The sequence below is a fragment of the Dryobates pubescens genome, chromosome 25 (assembly GCF_014839835.1).
Source record: "Dryobates pubescens isolate bDryPub1 chromosome 25, bDryPub1.pri, whole genome shotgun sequence".
Classification (NCBI taxonomy): Eukaryota; Metazoa; Chordata; class Aves; order Piciformes; family Picidae; genus Dryobates; species Dryobates pubescens.
The window spans coordinates 5220222-5240971 of record NC_071636.1 but is presented as its reverse complement, the minus strand read 5'-3'; the positions used below and the strand labels follow the sequence as shown (position 1 = coordinate 5240971).

Genomic DNA, 20750 nt, shown 5'->3' with positions numbered 1-20750 from the left:
TTGTTCAATGCCATCAAGCTGGGCACAGCCAGCCCCACCAAGGTCCAAGCAAGGTCCATCCTGGCCCAGGGAGGTGGTAGAGTCACCAACTCCAGAGGTGATCAAGGAATGTGTGGCCATGGCACTTGGGGACATGGGTTGGTGGCCATGCTGGTGTTGGGTTGCTGCTTGGACTGGCTGACCTTAGAGGCTTCTACCATTCTATGTCTGTCCCCAGGTGCTCTCTGGGCACCCTCCAGCAAGAAAGTACAAGGAGCTGGCACAGCCTAGCTGGGGACTGTGTCTGTGAGCTGCAGGCAGAGCCATTAGACACACTCCTGGCTCTGTGACTTCAGAAGCACCAGGCTGTGCTGCTGTGGGAGGTGGTGACTGCTGTACCTGCCCCCCTGCTTCCAGCTACAACCCACAGCCGTGGCTGCCCCCTTCGTGGAGGTGTTCAAAGCCAGGTTGGATGAGGCCTTGAGCAACCCTGAGCTAGTGGGAGGTGTCCCTGTCCATGGCAGGATGATCTTGAAGGTCCCTCCCAACCCAAACCATTCCATGAGTCTGTGACACCCCCCCACCCCCCAGCCCCCCAGTCCCTCCTCTGTGGTGCTGGGCAAACCTTCAGCTGTGAGGATGATGCTGCCTGGGCTCCAAGATTCCTGAGGGAGGGATGGTAGGATGAGAGCAGAGCTGCTCCACTGCAGTCCCCCCAAACCCCCACCTGATTTACAGTGGCCAGGGAGTTCAGAGCAGTTCATTAACCAAGAAGGGTGGGGGGGGGGGGAAGCCACCACCAACCCATCCAGCCCAGAAAACTAATTAAGGAAATGGAGATGCCAATGAGTTCTGCTTCCAGCAAAGGCCAGCCAGCTCTGGACCAGGTTACAAGGGTCAAATCCACACAATTAATTTGAGCCAGCAGCCAGCAGCAACAGGAGAAGGGCTTTTGAAAGGAGAGCTGTGGAGAACAGACACACTGGGAAATGTCCTTCCACTCCAGTTAGTCTCAAATCGAGCTCTGGAGTCATCTCCCTCTTTAGCTTCTGGTTTGCTGCTTCTTTTCTCCTGGTAACCATGGTTGCTCTCAGCTTGGGGAGGAGGGGGGAGTGGAGGAGGGGTTGGGTGGTTGTTTTTTTTTCCACTTTCAAGTCCTTCCCACTTCTTTAAAAGGTTTCAGAGTGGTGAGGGGACCCCCACAGTGCCCCCCAGGGATGAGCTTCCAGAAGGGCCCAGCAGGGCTGGAGGGAATCAGGGCTGGGGATTCTCGCAGGGAGGGCTGCATCAGCTCCATCCTGCAGCACCTGATGGGCACTCCAGATGCTTTGCATCAGAGGTGTGGAAGAAGAACAGGGTAGGATAGACAGGATAGGATGGAATAGAATGGGATGGGATAGGATAGAATGGGATGGGATGGGATGGAATAGAATAGAATAGAATAGAATAGAATAGAATAGAATAGAATAGAATAGAATAGAATAGAATAGAATAGAATAGAATAGAATTAACCAGGCTGGAAAAGACCTCAGAGATCATCCAGTCCAACCTCTCACCCAACACCATCTAATCAACTCAACCATGGCACCAAGTGCCTCAGCCAGGCTCTTCCTAAACACCTCCAGGGATGGGGACTCCACCACCTCCCTGGGCAGCACATTCCAATGGCCAATCTCTCTTGCTGGGAACAACTTCTTCCTAACATCCAGCCTGAACCTCCCCTGGCACAGCTTGAGACTGTGTCCTCTTGTTCTGGTGCTGGGTGCCTGGGAGAAGAGACCAAGGAAGGAGAGGGGAGAGGGAGAGTGGCATCCTATGCCATTCTATTCCATCCCTTCTCTTCCCCTTCTCCCCCTCTTCCCCTTCTCCCCCTCTTTCCCTTCTCCCCCTCTTCCCCTTCTCCCCCTCTTCCCCTTCTCCCCCTCTTTCCCTTCTCCCCCTCTTCCCCTTCTCCCCCTCTTTCCCTTCTCCCCCTCTTTCCCTTCTCCCCCTCTTCCCCTTCTCCCCCTCTTCCCCTTCTCCCCCTCTTCCCCTTCTCCCCCTCTTCCCCTTCTCCCCCTCTTCCCCTTCTCCCCCTCTTCCCCTTCTCCCCCTCTCTCTTCCCCTTCTCTCCTCTATTATTCCATCCCATCCCACCCCATCCCCCTCAGATTGGGCACCGAGACTTCGACGTGGAGAAGCGGCTGCGGAGGGACCTGCGGCGGACCAGGGCCCTGCTGGCTGACGTCCAGCTGCTGATGGCAGCCCCGGGGGAGCCTGGGGCCAGCGCCCAGGAGCTGCAGAGGCTGCGCAAGCAGGTGGGTGGCAGAGGCCGGCTCCCTGCCCCGTGGAGCGGGCTGCAAGCAGCAGGGGCTGCTCAGCCTGGAGAAGCCTCCAGGGAAACCCTCCAGTGGCCTTCTGCTACCTGAAGGGGGCTGCAGGAGAGCTGGGGAAGGACTCTGGAATGCTAGGCTGAGGAGAAAGGGCTTGGAACTAGAACAGGGTAGATCTAGAGTGGAGATTAGGGAGAAATTCTTTCCTCTGAGGGCAGTGAGACACTGGGGCAGGCTGTGGGCATCTCATCCCTGGCAGAATGCAGAATTAACCAGGTTGGAAGAGGCCTCAGAGATCATCCAGCCCAACCTCTCACCCCACACCATCTAATCAACTCAACTATGGCACCAAGTGCCTCATCCAGGCTCTGCCTAAACACCTCCAGTGAAGGTGTCTCCACCACCTCCCTGGGCAGCACATCCCAATGGCCTCTTGCTGGGAAGAACTTCTGGTGGTGCTCAAGACCAGGCTGGATGAGGCTTTGAGCAGCCTGCTCTGCTTGGAATCATAGAATCAAGCAGGTTGGAAAAGACCTCAGACATCACCAAGTCCAACCTATCACCTAATACCCAGCACCTCCTGACAACTAAACCATGGCTCCAAGTGCCACATCTGCAACACCTCCAGGGATGGGGACTCCACCACCTCCCTGGGCAGCACATTCCAATGGCCAGTTCCTCTTTCTGGGAAGAACTTTCCCCTCACCTTGGCCATTCACTGAATGCTTCACCTCCCTGTGGCTGGACCATTCAAGCATATTCCTAGAGACCTTCATCCTGAAGAGAGCCAGTATGGGTACCTTGAGATGGCAACCAAAGAGCAGGAAGGGCAGACAAGCAGGAGGTGTGTTCCAGAGGTCACTGCTGCCTGGGCTGAGCCAAGCCATGAATGGTTAAGAGGTGTAGGATAACAGCATGGGAGACAATTCAGTTGTTCAGAGCTGATCTGGGTACTGTGGCTCTGGCAGGTGGAGGTGCCCTTGCCTGTTTAAGAGGTTTGAACTAGATGACCTTGAAAGTCCCTTCCAAGTGAAGCCATTCTATGATTCCCCTTGTCTGAGCCACAGGAATTCTCTGCAGAGCAGGCTGGAGCTGTGTGTGGGGGATGAGTGGTGACCCCACTCTGTGCCAGCATCCTCTGCTCCCAGACATGAGATAAGCCTCTGGTGCTGGGGAGGGTCTTCTTAGGAGCACTTCTCTGGGATCAAAAGGGGGACCTGGGGGGACTGGTTGACAGCAGCTGAACAGGAGCCAGCAGTGTGCCCAGGTGGCCAAGAAGGTCAATGGCATCCTGGCCTGCATCAGGAACAGTGTGGCCAGCAGGAGCAGGGAGCTCATTCTGCCCTGTGCTCAGCACTGCTCAGGCCACACCTGGAGTCCTGTGTCCAGTTCTGGGCTCCTCAGTTTAGGAAAGATGTTGAGGTGCTGGAAGGTGTCCAGAGAAGGGCAACAAAGCTGGGGAGGGGTCTGGAGCACAGCCCTGGGAGGAGAGGCTGAGGGAGCTGGGGTTGCTTAGCCTGGAGAAGAGGAGGCTCAGGGGAGACCTTCTTGCTCTCCACAACTCCCTAAAGGGAGGTTGTAGCCAGGAGGGGCTTGGTCTCTTCTCCTAGGCACCCAGCACCAGAACAAGAGGACACAGTCTCAAGCTGTGCCAGGGGAAGTTTAGGCTGGAGGTGAGGAGAAAGTTCTTCACTGAGAGAGAGATTTGCCCTTGGAATGTGCTGCCCCTGGAGGTGCTCAAGAGGGGATTGGATGTGGCACTTGGAGCCATGGTTTGGTTAGTCAGGAGGTGCTGGGTGCCAGGTTGGGCTGGATGATCTCTGAGGTCTTTTTTGATTCTATGATTCTGTGATCCAGGCAAGAGTGGTGGAGTGTTCTTCTCTTTATTTGTATTTCCTGCAGCCCTGTTAATTGCCTTCTGCTCAGCACGTTTGCTGGCTCTCTAATGAGGAGCTGCAGCACTGCTTGCTTTGGGAATGTGTTGCCATAGGGATCCTAGAATCACAGACTCCTGGAATCACAGAATCATTTTGCTTGGAAGAGACCTTTCAGATCAGAGTCCAACCCAGCTGAGCCATTAGCCCAGCACTGCCAGGTCACTACTAAACTACCTCCCTCAGCTCCACATCTCCTCAGCTTTGATACCACTGTCTCCACCACTGTCCTGAGCAGCCTGGGCCAGGCCTTGATATCCTTCAAGGGGAAGAAATTGTTCCTCATGTCCAACCTAAATGTCTCCTGAGGCAAGCTGAGGCCATTTCTGCTTCTCCTATCACCTGATACCAGGGAAAAGAGACCAACCCCCAACTGGCTCCAGCCTCCTCTCAGGGAATGGCAGAGAGCCAGAAGGTCTCTCCTCAACCTCCTTTCCTCCAGGCTGAGCAGCCCCAGGTCTGTCAGGGATGCTGGAGGCAGGAGCAGGGCTCACAGAGGATTTTCCTTAGCTCAAGCCAATTCACAGCTGGTGCTGAGCAACCTGAGTGGCTGCAGGGGACAATCTGACCCCCAGGGTGAGCTCATGGTGCCAAGGAGTGCCCTGCCCTAGGGGACAGAGGCGTCACAGAGCTGTCCATCCACAGGCTGCGCATCCCGCACCACCGAGCAGCAGGGCTGAGCTGAGGATGCCAACCCTCTAAACCACGCAGTGATTAATTAATCTGCACAGAAACAAACCCATCAGGAGGCAGGAGCAGCTCCAACACCACACAGATGTAATTGAGATAATGCTTCTGCAGGAAGAACAGCTGCCAGCACCAGCTGTTCCCACCTGCACCGAGGGAGACGGGCAGGCAAGGGCAGCTCAGCCTGACGTGGCTGATGGAGTGCCCATGGCCATGGTCATACTCATGCCCATGGAAGAAATGCTGTCCAGTGAGGGTGGGGAGGCACTGCAACAGGTTGCCCAGGGAGGTTGTAGATGCCTCTTATCTGGAAGTGCTCGGGGTTGGACAGGACCTTGAGCATCCTGGTCTAGTGGATGGTGTCCCTGCCTAGAGCAGGGGGGTTGGAACTAGGTGATCTTCAAGGTCTCTTCCACCCCAAACCATTCTAGGTTTCTATGCTCTTTAAGGTCCCTTCCATCCCAAACCATTCTGGGATCTTCAAGGTCTCTTCCATCCCAAACCATTCTAGGATCTTCAAGGTCTCTTCCAGCCCAAACCATTCTAGGATCTCTAAGGTCCCTTCCATCCCAAACCATTCCAGGATCTTCAAGGTCTCTTCCAGCCCAAACCATTCTAGGATCTCTAAGGTCCCTTCCATCCCAAACCATTCCAGGATCTTCAAGGTCTCTTCCAGCCCAAACCATTCTAGGATCTCTAAGGTCCCTTCCATCCCAAACCATTCCAGGATCTTCAAGGTCTCTTCCAGCCCAAACCATTCTAGGATCTCTAAGGTCCCTTCCATCCCAAACCATTCCAGGATCTTCAAGGTCTCTTCCAGCCAAACCATTCTAGGATTCTAGGATCATTAATATCCCTTCCACCCCAAACCATCCTAGGATCTTCAAGGTCCCTTCCACCCCAAACCATTCCAGGATTCTCTGCTCTTAAAGGCCCCTTCCACCCCAAACCATCCTAGGATTCTAGGATCTTCAAGGTCTCTTCCAGCCAAACCATTCTAGGATCTTTAATATCCCTTCCAACCCCAAACCATTCCAGGATTCCCTGCCCTTTAAGGCCCCTTCCAACCCCAAACCATTCTGTGCTTCCATGCGAGTCAAAGCCCTCAGGAAACTGAGGCGAGGGAGGTTTTGCTGTGCTGCCGCACATTACACTTCCTCCCTCCCCTGCCCCTCCACCCCCCCTCCCCCCAACCCCCCTACCCCATGATTATTCCCTCCTTTACATCTAAACAATTCCTGCTGGCATTCATGCCAAGGAGCTGAGGGAGCCAACCCAGCCCACCAGCAGCCCACCAACCTCCGCAGCAAGGGAGAGCGGAGCTGAAACGCTCCGCTTCCGCTCCCCAGGCTCCATCTGGCTCCAAGCACAGCCCTGCCTCTTAATAAGGCTGCAGCAGCCCTCTTTTTACTCAGGTATTTAACAGATGGTGCAGCAAGGCATGGAGATGTTCTTCAGGACTTCATACATTATGCATGGGTTTTTTTGGAGGGGGGGGGTTGGAAAATAGGAGGGGTTGGGTGCTTGGGATTTATCCTGCCCAAGTGGAAAATTCCACTCGATGGAGGGAAAGGGAAGGTGGTAGCCTTGAGCACACACTCTGCTGGGTAGAGCACTGGGGGCTGGGAGCCTTGAGCCAGCACACACTCTGCTGGCTAGAGCCCTGGGGGCTGGGAGCCTTGAGCCAGCACACAATCTGCTGGGTAGAGCCCTGGGGGCTGGGAGCCTTGAGCCAGCACACACTCTGCTGGCTAGAGCCCTGGGGGCTGGGAGCCTTGAGCCAGCACACACTCTGCTGGCTAGAGCCCTGGGGGCTGGGAGCCTTGAGCCAGCACACACTCTGCTGGCTAGAGCACTGGGGGCTGGGAGCCTTGATCCAGCACACACTCTGCTGGCTAGAGCCCTGGGGGCTGGGAGCCTTGAGCCAGCACACACTCTGCTGGCTAGAGCACTGGGGGCTGGGAGCCTTGATCCAGCACACACTCTGCTGGCTAGAGCACTGGGGGCTGGGAGCCTTGAGCCAGCACACACTCTGCTGGCTAGAGCACTGGGGGCTGGGAGCCTTGATCCAGCACACACTCTGCTGGGTAGAGCCCTGGGAGCTGGGAGCCTTGAGCCAGCACACACTCTGCTGGCTAGAGCACTGGGGGCTGGGAGCCTTGATCCAGCACACACTCTGCTGGCTAGAGCACTGGGGGCTGGGAGCCTTGATCCAGCACACACTCTGCTGGCTAGAGCACTGGGAGCCTTGATCCAGCACACACTCTGCTGGCTAGAGCCCTGGGGGCTGGGAGCCTTGATCCAGCACACACTCTGCTGGCTAGAGCCCTGGGAGCTGGGAGCCTTGATCCAGCACACACTCTGCTGGCTAGAGCACTGGGGGCTGGGAGCCTTGATCCAGCACACACTCTGCTGGCTAGAGCACTGGGGGCTGGGAGCCTTGATCCAGCACACACTCTGCTGGCTAGAGCACTGGGGGCTGGGAGCCTTGAGCCAGCACACACTCTGCTAGGTGAAAGGGCCCAGAGAGTGGTGGTCAGCAGAGAGTGGTGGTCAGTGGAGCTGCTGGCTGGTCACAAGTGGTGTACCTCAGGGGTCAATGTTGGGACCATTTCTGTTTCACATCTTTATTGAAGACACAGAGTGTGTCATCAGGAAGCTTGCAGATGACACCAAGCTGCGTGCCAATAAGGTTGGGACAGACCTCAGAGATCATCCAGCCCAACTTGTCACCCAACACCTCATGACTATCTAAACCATGGCTCCAAGAGCCAGGTCCAATCCTTTCTTGAACACCTCCAGGGATGGGGACTCCACCACCTCCCTGGGCAGCACATCCCAATGGCCAATCTCTCTTACTGGGAAGAACTTTCTCCTCACCTCCAGCCTAAACTTCCCCTGGCACAGCTTGAGACTGTGTCCTCTTGTTCTGGTGCTGCTTGCCTGGGACAAGAGACCAACCCTCACCTGGCTACAACCTCCTTTCAGGTTGTTGTAGAGAGCAATGAGGTCTCCCCTGAGCCTCTTGGATGTGCAGGAAGGTCACCAGCAGCAGCAGCAGCATCTGGTTGCTGCACCTTCAGTTATGATCTGCCCTATTTTTGTCCCAGCTGGAAGAGAGTGAAGCCAAATGTGCTGAGGCCCAGAGGTGCCAGCAGACAGCAGCCCAGGAGCTGGAGAAGTTGCAGACTGAGCTGGAGACCCTCAACAGAAACAAGACCTTGGTGAGTTTGTGGGGATGTAATGAGGTGGGAGTGGGGTGGGCACAGTCCTGCCTCCCTCTGTGGGGAGCAATAATCAGAGTTATTGACTCAGTAAGGTTGGAAATGACCTCTGAGGTCACTGAGTCCCAACCATGAAGCTCAGCTTGAGGCTGGGGAGGGCTGGAACAGCGCAGCGGCAGCTCCCACCACGGCTCCGAGATGCAGCTGAAGGGAGGGGGAGCTCAGCAGCATCTGCTGCCCTGCCAGGAGAAACCTTCAGGTCTGGCTGCCCACAGAACCCCCCAGAACCTTGGCAGGGTGGACTCAGCCCTGTGCCAGCTGTTTGAGGCACTGGGCTCCCAGGAACCACAGATCCATCGGATTGGCTGTGGGTGGAAAAGATCTTTCAGACCATCGAGTGCATGGGGCTAAAGCATGGCCCTCAGCACCACATCTCTGCCTCTGTGAACACCTCCAGGGATGGGGATTCAATCCCCTCCCTGGGGTGCCTGTTCCATAACCCAGCACTGCCAGGGCACCCCCAAACCATGGCCCTCAGCACCATGGTTTTGAAACCCCTCCAGGGCTGGGGACTCCACCACTGCCCTGGGCAGCAGTGGACCCTGAAGGGGATGAGCATTCCCTAGCTGCCCTCTGCAGACAGCCAGGAGTTCCCTTTGTGTCTCCTGGTGCCATTTGGAGGATGCCATGGCCTGGGTGGTGTCATGCTGTGGTCCTGCCACGGGATGTGTGAGCCAAGGCCCCCATGGTCCCTCCTGCAGGTGGATGAGCAGCTGTACCAGCTGCAGCACGAGAGAGCTGACCTCCTGAAGCGCATTGATGAGGACCAGGAAGACCTGAACGAGCTCATGGACAAGCACAAAGCTCTGATTGCCCAGGTAGGAGCTGGGGCAGGGGAGGGACAGCAGCTCCCTCCCTGAGAGAGGGCATCACCAGCAGGGGACACAGGCAGGGGGGGCCCAGGAAGCAGATGCTGTGGTGAGAGGAAAGGATGGCTCATGGCTCTGGTTCCTCTCCCCCCACGATTCTGAGTCTTCTTTCAAGGGATCTCTTGGCTTTGGTTCCAGTAGTTCAGGAATCCTCCAGCATCCCTCTCTGGATCCTCTTTCTCTTTCACTCTGCTTTTCTCATGCAGAGCTTTCTTAGTGCTGACAGCCAGCCCTGAGGGGCTTCCTGAGCAGCAGCCAGGCTCTCCCAAAGGATTGCCCCTGGAGCTGAGGGACCCCAAGGCTCCCAGGGGAGCTGGTGGGATGGACACCTCACAGTCTGGTGCCCTTTGCAGGGGTGTGTCCTGTGTCTGGAAGGACCCTGGGGACAGAAACGACCTTGGCACTCTGCTTTCTGTCCTGATCTCCCAGTGTCTGTCTCAAAAATTAGGGAAGCTGCACTGGGTCAGGAGGAAGAAGCTCCTTCAGCAGCTCCTTGTTTTGGTGGTGGGAGGTGCTGGCATGAGCATGCCCCTGGCACCACATTCCCTGTGGCCTGTGCCCGCTGCTCCAAGCTCTGGGCGCTGCTCCCACTGTTGGCCTTCCCCTTTCTGCAGTCGGCGACGGACATCGCTCAGATCCGGGAGCTGCAGGCACAGGTGGAGGAGGTGAAGAAAGAAAAGCACAGCCTTCAGGAGAAGGTAATTCCCCCCCAGCCCCTGGCACCCACAGCTGAGCAGCAAGAGCCCTCTGGGCACCTTCTGAGGTCTGTGCCCGTTGGGTCGCTGGCGTCAGCCCTGGGTGTCCTTTGGTGGTGAGGCTGAGCCTGGGGTGGAGCTGATCCCAGGATCAGCTCCCAGGGTGGGGAGACACTGGAACAGGTTGCCCAGGGAGGCTGTGGATGCCCCCTCCTTGGGGGTGTGCAAGGCCAAGTTGGATGAGGCCTTGAGGGCTGGTCTCTAGTGGGAGGTGTCCCTGCCCATGGCAGGGGGGTTGGAACTAGAAGATCTTCAAGGTCCTTTCCAACCCCAAGCCATTCTAAGATCTTCAGGTTCCCTTCCACCCCAAACCATTCTAGGGTCTCTAAGGTCCCTTCCACCCCAAACCATTCTAGGGTCTCTAAGGTCCCTTCCACCCCAAACCATTCTAGGGTCTCTAAGGCCCCTTCCACCCCAAACCATACTAGGGTCTCTAAGGTCCCTTCCATCCCAAACCATTCTAGGGTCTCTAAGGTCCCTTCCACCCCAAACCATTCTAGGATCTTTAAGGTCCCTTCTACCCCAAACCATTCTAGGGTCTCTAAGGTCCCTTCCATCCCAAACCATTCTAGGGTCTCTAAGGCCCCTTCCACCCCAAACCATTCTAGGGTCTCTAAGGTCCCTTCCACCCCAAACCATTCTAGGATCTTTAAGGTCCCTTCTACCCCAAACCATTCTAGGGTCTCTAAGGTCCCTTCCACCCCAAACCATTCTGTGATTCTGTGCTCTTTAAGGCCCCTTCCACCCCAAACCATTGTAGGATTCTGGGATCTTTGAGGTCTGTTCCACTCCAAACCATTCTAGGATTCTAGGGTCTCTAAGGTCCCTTCCACCCCAAACCATTCTAGGGTTCTCTTCTTTTTAAGGCCCCTTCCAACCCAAACCATTCCAGGGTCTCTAAGGTCCCTTCCATCCCAAACCATTCTAGGGTTCTCTTCTTTTTAAGGCCCCTTCCACCCCAAACCATTCCAGGGTCTCTAAGGTCCCTTGCACCCCGAACCCCTTTGGGACCCCCCGAGAGGCTGGTGGTGCAGGTCACACGGGATGAGGGACTGGTGGGAGAGTGAGGGGCTGGGCTGGGCAGGTGTTTTGGGTGGGCAGGTGTTTTGGGTGGGCAGGTGCTGACTCGGCGCATCCCCCCCCCCCGGCAGCTGCAGGCAGCGCAGGCGCGGGCGGCGCAGCTGGAGCAGTGCCCGGCCGAGCGCTCCATCGTCAGCCGGCAGGAGGCTCGCATCCGCGACCTGGAGAGCCAGCTGGACTTCCAGGCCGTGCAGATGAAGCGCTTCGAGGTACCAGCAGCCCTTCACCGCGCACCCTCCGCCGCTCACAGGCTCTCCATGTGGAGCCCTGGGGAGAGAGGCAGCTTGCCAGCGAACGGCCGGGGCAGCGATGCCACCGCCTCGCCTCTGGGGGAAGAGGAGCCCGGGAAGGGGTGGGAAGGGATGGGGGAGGCCTTTGGGCAGCTCTCCCGTGGCTGGGGATGGTCAGGGCACTGCCATCATCACAGAACCACAGAGTGCATGGGGTTGGGAGCGACCCTCAAAGGTCTGCCTGCCCTGCCCCGCTGCAGTGAGCAGGGACATCGCCTGCTCGATGAGGCTGCTCAGGGCCCCATCAGGTTTGACCCCACAGGGCTCTTGGGAGCCGGCTGTGGGCTCAGTGCTGCAAACACCCCGAGGCACAGACTGTCCCTGCCTCTGGATATTAATCAGGACACATCCTGGCTGCTGAGCACCTTTCCAAGAGGCATGCCTCTGCTCTGCCATCGCCCAGAAGCCAGGACACCCAGCCTGGCCCCATTCCTCAGCATATCTACTACATCTACTACATCTACATTCCTCATCTGCTGCAAGACCCTTTTCTCAGGGAGGAGCTTGGATCCCTATCCCTGGAGGTGTTTAAAAGACACAGAGATGTGGTGCTGAGGGACAGGGTTCAGCCCCAGACTGGAGAGAGAATGATTGGATGTGATGACCTTAAGGGTCTTCTCCAACCCGCTCCTCGAGTGTTGTGCCCAGTTTGGGGCACCTCAGTACAAGAGAGATGTGGAGGTGCTGGAGCCAGGGCAGAGGAGGCCAAGGAAGCTGGGGAAGGGCCTGGAGAATAAATCTGATGAGGAGAGACTGAAGGAGCTGGGGATGGTTAGTTTGAAGAAGAGGAGGCTCAGGGGAGACCTTCTTGCTCTCTCCAACTCCCTGAAGGGAGGTTGTAGCCAGGTGGGGGTTGGTCTCTTCTCCCAGGCAAGCAGCACCAGAACAAGAGGACACAGTCTCAAGCTGTGCCAGGGGAAGGTTTAGGCTGAAAGGATGTTGTAAGAAGGTTGGTGCTGGTCTCTTCTTACAGGTAATTAGTGACAGAGCAAGAGGGACTGGCCTCAAGCTACAGCTGGGCAGGTTTAGACTGGACATTAGGATAGGATAGGATAGGATAGGATAGGATAGGATAGGATAGGATAGGATAGGATAAGATAGGATAGAATGGAATGGAATAGGATAGAATGGAATAGAATGGAATGGAATAGGATAGAATGGAATGAAATAGGATAGGATGGAATAGAATGGAATGGAATAGGATAGAATGGAATGGAATAGAATGGAATGGAATAGGATAGAATGGAATGGAATAGGATAGAATGGAATGGAATAGGATAGGATAGAATGGAATGGAATAGGATGGAATGGAATAGGATAGACTGGAATGGAATGGAATGAAATGGAATGGAATAGGATGGAATGGAATAGGATGGAATGGAATAGGATGGAATGGAATGGAATAGGATAGGATAGAATAGAATAGACCAGGTTGGAAGAGACCTTCTTCCCAGCAAGAGTGGTCAGGCACTGGAATGTGCTGCCCAGAGAGGTGATGGAGTCACCAAGCCTGGCTGTGATTAAAGGTGGTTTGGATGTGGTGCTTGGGGCTATGGTTTAGGGGAGAACCTTGCAGAGCAGGGCTCTGGGCTGGACTTGGTGACCCTGAGGGTCTTTTCCAACCTGATTGTGCCTGTGATTCTGTGATTCCATGATTCCACAGGCAGCCCAGGATGTGTCTGTGCTGGCACCTTTCCCCAGGTTGCTCTGCCCAAACGAGCCCAGGGCAAAGAAGATGCCCCTGTGCCCTCCAAGCAGCAGCCAGCTCCGTGGGAGCCTCGGGAGATGCCCTGGGCCCCGTGCTGCCGGTTGCGGTGGCTGCAGAGCTGCGTGCAGGGCCGGCCCGGGGGGCGCTGGGCTCAGCCATCTGGCACCACTCATCGGGCTTCAGAGAGGTGCTTGGCAATGATGATCGCGGTGGCTGGCTCTGGGGCACGGGGGGGAGGGCTCTTCACATCACTGGATGCTCGTGGAGAGCTTCCTGGGGTGGCCCCCGAGGCGGCTGCCGAAGGGATGCTGCTCTAGCTCTCGGATCACCTCCGCCCCGCTCCCCTTTGCCCCCTGCCTGCCAGGTGCTGGTGCTGCGGCTGCGGGACAGCATCATCAAGATGGGCGAGGAGCTGGAGAAAGCAGCTGAGTCAGAGGCACGGGAGAAGGAGAACACCAGGTACTACCAGAGGAGGATGGAGGAGATGAAGGCTGAGATGGATGAGCTGGTGCAGAGGGAGCTGGAGTCCAGCCGCCGGCGAGTGGAGCTGGTAAGGGGGTGCCAGGGGATGGGGCTGCCCCAGGGGAAGGGGCTTGCTGCTGCTGCTGCTGCCCTTTACCCCTCCATTCCTATCCTGTAAGGGTGACAGAACCAGAGCAGGCTGCCCAGAGAGCTTGTGGAGTCTCTGTCTCTGGAGACTTCCAAGACCCCCCTGGATGTGTTCCTGTGTGCCCTGCCCTAGGCGACCCTGCTCTGGCAGTGGGGCTGGATTCTAGCTCCAGAGGTCCCTTCCAACCCCTACTCTTCTGGACACAGTCTCAAGCTGTGCCAGGGGAGAGTCAGGCTGGATGTTAGGAAGAAGTTCTTCCCAGGAAGAGAGATTGGCCATGGGAATGTGCTGCCCAGGGAGGTGGTGGAGTCCCCATCCCTGGAGGTGTTCAAGGGGGGATTGGATGTGGCACTTGGAGCCATGGTTTAGTTAGTCAGGAGGTGTTGGGTGACAGGTTGGGCTTGATGATCTTTGAGGTCTTTTCCAACCTTATTGATTCTATGATTCTGGTGGGTGAGAAGCTCAACAGCAGCCAGCAGTGAGCACTTGCAGCCCAGAGAGCCAATCCCAGCCTGGGCTGCAGCAAGAGCAGCACAGCCAGCAGGGCCAGGGAGGGGATTCTCCCCCTCTGCTCCATCTGCTAAGACCCCACCTGGAGTACTGCAGCCAGTGCTGGAGCCTCTGTTACAGGAAGGATCTGGAAGTGCTGGAAGGTGTCCAGAGAAGGGCCATGAGGATGAGCAGAGGGCTGGAGCTGCTCTGCTGTGAGGACAGACTGAGGGAGTTGGGGCTGTTCAGTCTGGAGAGGAGAAGGCTCCAAGGAGACCTAATTGTGGCCTTCCAGTATCTGCAGGGGGCTACAAGAAAGCTTGGGAGGGACTTTTGAGGGTGTCAGGGAGGGATAGGACTGGGGGAATGGAGCAAAACTGGAAATAGGGAGATTCAGATTGGATGTTAGGAAGTTCTTCCCCAGGAGGGTGGTGAGAGCCTGGCACAGGTTGCCCAGGGAGGTGGTGGAAGCCTCATCCCTGGAGGTGTTTGCAGCCAGGCTGGATGTGGCTGTGAGCAACCTGCTGTGGTGTGAGGTGTCCCTGCCCATGGCAGGGGGGTTGGGACTGGCTGATCCCTGAGGTCCCTTCCAGCCCTGACAATTCTGTGATTCTCTGATTTGACATCCCTCCCAGGCAGCAGGGGGAATCCATGGGGAGGCAGGGCTGGGAGCTGCTGGGCAGATGGCTCTGCCTGCTGAATCTTCTGAGCAGAAGAGGCTTTGGCCACCTTCCAAGCCCGGTGCCACCGCCGCGCGGGAGGGAAGGTTTTCCAATGGCAGGGGGAAGTACTTGGCCCTGGTTGTTGCTCTGGTTGCATGCACTGGATCTCCTCCATGGGCCTGGAGCTCCTCTTCCAAGAAAACCTGGATCCCAGCCTCTGAGAGCTCCTCACTGCTCAGCTGCTGTGCTGACACCCAGACCCGATCTCCTCAGGCCACAGCAGAAACTGAGCCCTATGAGGAGTGCTGAGAGATGGATTTCCAACTTGGAGTCCAGCTGAGGAGCTTAAGGACCAGGACCTGGTCTCTTTGCTAATCATGCATGCACCTGAGCTCATGTTAGTCTGGGAAAGAGAAGAGTGAGAGGTGGGCAGCAGGAGCAGGGAGCTCATTCTGTCCTGTGCTCAGCACTGCTCAGCCCACACCTGGAGTCCTGTGTCCAGTTCTGGGCTCCTCAGGTTAGGAAAGATGTTGAGGTGCTGGAAGGTGTCCAGAGAAGGGCAACAAAGCTGGGGAGGGGTCTGGAGCACAGCCCTGGGAGGAGAGGCTGAGGGAGCTGGGGTTGCTTAGCCTGGAGAGGAGGAGGCTCAGGGGAGACCTTCTTGCTCTCTGCAACTCCCTGAAGAGAGGTTGTAGCCAGGTGGGGGTGGAGATTTAGATTAGGTATAAGGGACAAGACCTTCACTGTGAGGGTGGTGAGAGCCTGGCCCAGGCTGCCCAGAGAGGTGGGAGATGCCCCATGCCTGGAACCATCCCAGGTCAGGTTGTCTGGGGCTCTGAGCAACCTGCTCTAGCTGAGGATGTCCCTGCTGAGGGTGGGACTGGATGAGCTTTGAAGGTCCCTTTCCAACCCTGCCCAGTCTATCTCTGGGAGCTCTGGGATGGGAGCTGAGCCATAGGCAGGACCCCTGACATCCCTCTAGCCCACCAGAGCTGTGCCAAGACACCTTGCTGGGATGCCCAGGGCAAAGCAGGGGCTGATCCTGCAGGGATGAAGCCTGGGCTGCCACAGACACCTGCTAGGGAGCTGCCTGGACTCTGGATCTCCTTCAGCCTCCCTGCATGGACCCCTGGGCCATGGTGTGGGGGTCTGGTGGGTGCTGTCTTCAGACCAGGCTCCTTTGCTGAAGCTGTGAAATCCCTCAGCATAATAATTACCTCCTTTGGCTGAGCCCCCAGGGGAAGGTGTGAAGATCCTCTTCAGCTTCTTCACACACTGCTGTTGTTTCTTGTGAGGGAAGGTGAGATTCACGCTGTAAATAACCTTCTTGCTTCCTCCTTCTTGGGGCTGCAGATCTCCTCAGCCCCCTTCTCTCCTGCCAGCCCAGCCTGCTGGAGACATCACAGCCTCCTCTCTCTGAGATTTGCTTTTTCATTTGCAAGCTTGAAAGATTTTTTTGCTTTTGATTTCCCTTTTTTTCCCTCCCCCCCCCCCCCACCCTTCCTTTCTTTTCTGGCTGCTTTCATTGAACTTGAGAAGCAAAGCAGGAGCTGTTTGTGCCTCCAGCCAGGAATGCCATGCACCCACCCAGGCAAACCCACAGCTCCCAGCAGGGGCCCAGTTAAACCTTCTGATGTCCTTGCAGCCCCTTGGTCCCAGCACCACCTGCTCCAGGGTCTTCCTGAGCTGCTCCTTTCCTTTAGGAGCTAATGACTTTGTAAGGACAAGTAGAATCAGAGGCAGCCAGGCCCAGAGTCCCTGAATCCCAGCATGGGGGGGTTGGGAGAACACCTCTGGAGATCACCCAGTCCAATCTCCCCTGCTCAAGCAGGGGCACCCACAGCAGCTTGCCCAGGGGGGGCTGGAAGCTCTCCAGGGAAGGAGGCTCCACAACCTCTCTGGGCAGCTTGCCCCAGGGCTCCAGCACCTCCACACCAAAGAAGTTTCTCCTCCTGTTCAGATGGAACCTCCTGGGTTCCAGTTTGTGTCCACTGCCCCACTGGGCACCACTGACAAGAGTCTGGCCCCAGCCTCTTGCCCCCCACAGGTCCTTTAGCTCTTGCTGAGCACTGAGCAGATCCCCCCTGGGGCTGCTCTTCTCCAGGCTCAGCAGCCCCAGGGCTCTCAGCCTTTCCCCTCACAGAGATGCTCCAGGCCCCTCAGCATCTTCATAGCCTCCACTGGACTCTCTCCAGTACTTCCCAGTCCCTCTGGAACAGGGGAGCTCCAGGACTTCAGTCTAGCCTGATCAGGGCAGAGCAGAGGCACAGGAGAACCTCCCTTGACCTGCTGGCCACACTCTTCTGCATGCAGCCCAGGAGTCCATTGGCCTTCTTGGCCAGGAGGGCACGTTGCTGCTGGCTCATGGGCAACTTGTTGGCCACCAGCTGGCCCAGGTCCTCTCTGCAGAGCTGCTTTCCAGCAGGTCACCCTGTACTGATGCAGGGGGTCCTTCCCTTGTTCAACTTCAGGAGTTATCAGACTGAGAGGTGAGGCTGGGTGCTGGAGGGGCAGCTGTGAAGGCTCCAGCAGTGCTCAGAGGTGAGGCTGGGTGCTGGAGGGGCAGCTGTGGAGGCTCCAGCAGTGCTCAGAGGTGAGGCTGGGTGCTGGAGGGGCAGCTGTGGAGGCTCCAGCAGTGCTCAGAGGTGAGGCTGGGTGCTGGAGGGGCAGCTGTGGAGGCTCCAGCAGTGCTCAGAGGTGAGGCTGGGTGCTGGAGGGGCAGCTGTGGAGGCTCCAGCAGTGCTCAGAGGTGAGGCTGGGTGCTGGAGGGGCAGCTGTGGAGGCTCCTGCAGTGCTCAGAGGTGAGGCTGGGTGCTGGAGGGGCAGCTGTGGAGGCTCCAGCAGTGCTCAGAGGTGAGGCTGGGTGCTGGAGGGGCAGCTGTGGAGGCTCCAGCAGTGCTCAGAGGTGAGGCTGGGTGCTGGAGGGGCAGCTGTGGAGGCTCCTGCAGTGCTCAGAGGTGAGGCTGGGTGCTGGAGGGGCAGCTGTGGAGGCTCCTGCAGTGCTCAGAGGTGAGGCTGGGTGCTGGAGGGGCAGCTGTGGAGGCTCCTGCAGTGCTCAGAGGTGAGGCTGGGTGCTGGAGGGGCAGCTGTGGAGGCTCCAGCAGTGCTCAGAGGTGAGGCTGGGTGCTGGAGGGGCAGCTGTGGAGGCTCCTGCAGTGCTCAGAGGTGAGGCTGGGTGCTGGAGGGGCAGCTGTGGAGGCTCCTGCAGTGCTCAGAGGTGAGGCTGGGTGCTGGAGGCTGTACAGCAATCCTTTGATTTCTGCTTTGCCACTAATGAAGCAAATCCTCCAGGAGCTCTTCAGCACTTGTAGCTCCTCACCCCAATTACCAGGAACACCTCACTTCTGCTGGCTCCTTCTCACTCCAGCCTTCAACTACAACAAATCCTGTCACTTCAGACTCTCTGCAAACCTGCACCTTAATTACTTAATTAAAGGGAATAATGATTGATTAATTCTGCAGGTGTAGGCTGAATTATTCCAGCAGCAAGCCAACCTGGGCTAATTAGCTCACACTTCACTTGGGGTGGAAGGGAGCTTGCAGAGGTTGTGTTGTGACAGCAGAAGCCCCAACAGCAGCAGGAGCTGGTGCTGAGGTCGTGGTGCTGAGGACGTGGTGCTGGGTGGCTCCTGCCTCAGCCTCCTTTAGAGTCCCATTAATTATTTCACTGCTGCTTTGGCTCAGCTCTTTATAACTGAGCTTCAAATGCTTCCCAGACAAAGGGAGATGAAAAGAGAAGCTCTGAAGCAAAGGAGCTTTGAGAAATCCTTTTCTTCCAGAGAGGCAACAAAAACAAAGCTGGGGACGTGGAGGGATGGAAGGATGAGGGGGTGAGGGAGAGGGAGCTGCCAGCTGAGTGTCTCCTCTCCCCCCTCCCAGCTCCAGGTGGGCTCTGACCAGCTACCTGCTGCTGGCTACAGTGGTGTGCAGGCTGCCAGGGGCTGGGGCACCTTTCTCTACCTGATGGGGAAGGTCAAGCCCAGGGGGAAGCCCCAAGTGTTGCTCCAGAGGGTGGTGGTAGTGGGGTCTCACCCACCATGGGTGTGAGGATGGGGCTGGGGTCTTCTCAGCCAAGGGGTAAGGGACACAAACTGGAACTCATGAGGTTTCACTTCACCTGGAGGAGAAACTCCTTCAGTTTGAGGCTGCTGGAGCCCTGGGGCAGGCTGCCCAGAGAGGTTGTGGAGTCTCCTGCTCTGCTGAGCTTCCAAACCCACCTGGCCACTGTGATGCTGGGCAAGCTGCTGTGGGTGGGCTGGCTGATCTCCAGAGGCCCCTTCCAGCCCCTCCCTGCTGGGCTTCTGTATTCCTAGGGTTCTATGGCTTGAAGAATTTCCTCAATGGAGTGAGCTGGAGAATTTCCACACTGGTCTGAGTCCTTTCCTCATGCTGGGAAGGGAGGAAAGGGGCTGTGGAGTGCTGGCTTTCCAGGACCACCTTGGCAGCATTCAGTTTCTCAGTGGTGTGCAGCAGAACTGTGACCATCAAGTCCAGCCTGTCACCCAACAGCTCATGACTGACTGATCCATGGCACCAAGTGCCACATCCAATCCCTTTCTGAACACCTCCAGGGGTGGTGACTCCAACACCTCCCTGGGCAGCTCATTCCAAGGGCAAATTACTCTTCCTGTGAGGAATTTCTTCCTCACCTCCAGCGTAAACCTCCCCTGGCACAGCTTGAGACTGTGTCCTCTTGTTCTGGTGCTGGGTGCCTGGGAGAAGGGACTAACCCCCACCTGGCTGCAGCCTCCCTTCAGGGAGTTACAGAATACAGAATTAATGAGGTTGGAAAAGACCTCAGAGATCATCCAGTCCAACCTCTCACCCAACACCATCTGATCAACTAACCCATGGCACCAAGTGCCTCAGCCAGGCTCTTCCTAAACACCTCCAGGGATGGGGACTCCACCACCTCCCTGGGCAGCACATTCCCATGGCCAAGCTCTCTTGCTGGGAGGAACTTCTTCCTAGCATCCAGCCTGAACCTCCCCTGGCACAGCTTGAGACTGTGTCCTCTTGTTCTGCTGCTGCTTGCCTGGGAGAAGAGCCCAACCCCCACCTGGCTCCAACCTCCCTTCAGGGAGCTGGAGAGAGCAAGAAGGTCTCCCCTGAGCCTCCTCTTCTGCAGGCTAAGCAACCCCAGCTCCCTCAGCCTGTCGTCCCAGGGCTGTGCTGGAGCTGTGCAGCCCCAGCTGGGATGCTGCTCTGCCTGTTTGGATGAACTGAGCTGCTCTCCCCCCAACCCCAGGCCCCCTCTGCCGCTGATCCCAGGGCTCCCCTGATCAGCTCTGACACCCTGCCGGCTCCTGAGCCGTGCCCTGTGGCGGCCGGCGCCGCGCATCGTTCCTCACCTTGTCACCGCCGCCAGGGCGATTTTACAGCTGCCAGCCTCAGCCACGCTGATTTTGCAGCTCCTGCTGCCTCTCCCCGCTCTCTGCCCCACGGTGGGTCACAGCGTGGCACAGGGATTGCTTTCCCAGCTGCGAGGAGCCGGGCGCTGCCGGGCAGGGCTGCGCTGGGCGCCTCCGGCGGGGCCGCCCGGCTGTGGGTGACGGTGGCTCCCTGCAGCCACCTTGGGCTGTTCTGCTCTTCTGGCCTCTTCAGAGAGGTGCTTTGGTTGGAAGAGACCTTGCAGATCATCCAGGCCAACCATCAAGGCAGCACTGCCAGGGCACCACTAAACCACAGCCCTCAGCACCTCATCGCCACCACTTTGAAACCTCTCCGGGTTTGGGGACTCCACCACTGCCCTGGGCAGCCTGGGCCAGGCCTTGGCAACCCTCAGGGGGGAGAAATTGTTCCTCATGTCCAGCCTAAACTTCCCCTGGTGCAACTTGAGGCTGTTTCCTCTTGTCCTATTGCTTGTTCCTTGGGAGGAGAGACCAAACTCCACCTGGCTCAAACCTCCTTTCAGGGAGGGCTGGATGTCAAGAGAGAGGGGCCAGGCTCTGCTCACATGCACCCTGTGATAGGACAAGGGGTAGTGGATATAAAACTCCAGCACAGGAGGTTCCACCTCAACATTGCTGTCTGCAACTCCCTGAAGGGAGGTTGTAGCCAGGAGGGGGTTGGGCTCTTCTCCCAGGCAAGC

At 57.2% G+C, this 20750-nt stretch overlaps 1 protein-coding gene across 1 annotated transcript in view; it reads left to right on the top strand.

Moving 5' to 3' along the window:
* Nucleotides 1–20750, top strand: part of MYO18B (myosin XVIIIB) — an 83365-nt gene that overhangs the window by 50246 nt on the left and 12369 nt on the right. Inside the window, exons 33-38 of the mRNA XM_054173281.1 lie at nucleotides 2130–2276; nucleotides 8023–8136; nucleotides 8898–9014; nucleotides 9680–9763; nucleotides 10972–11109; nucleotides 13263–13448. Of these exons, the coding sequence (XP_054029256.1) occupies nucleotides 2130–2276; nucleotides 8023–8136; nucleotides 8898–9014; nucleotides 9680–9763; nucleotides 10972–11109; nucleotides 13263–13448 (786 nt within the window). The remainder of the gene's footprint in view (nucleotides 1–2129; nucleotides 2277–8022; nucleotides 8137–8897; nucleotides 9015–9679; nucleotides 9764–10971; nucleotides 11110–13262; nucleotides 13449–20750) is intronic.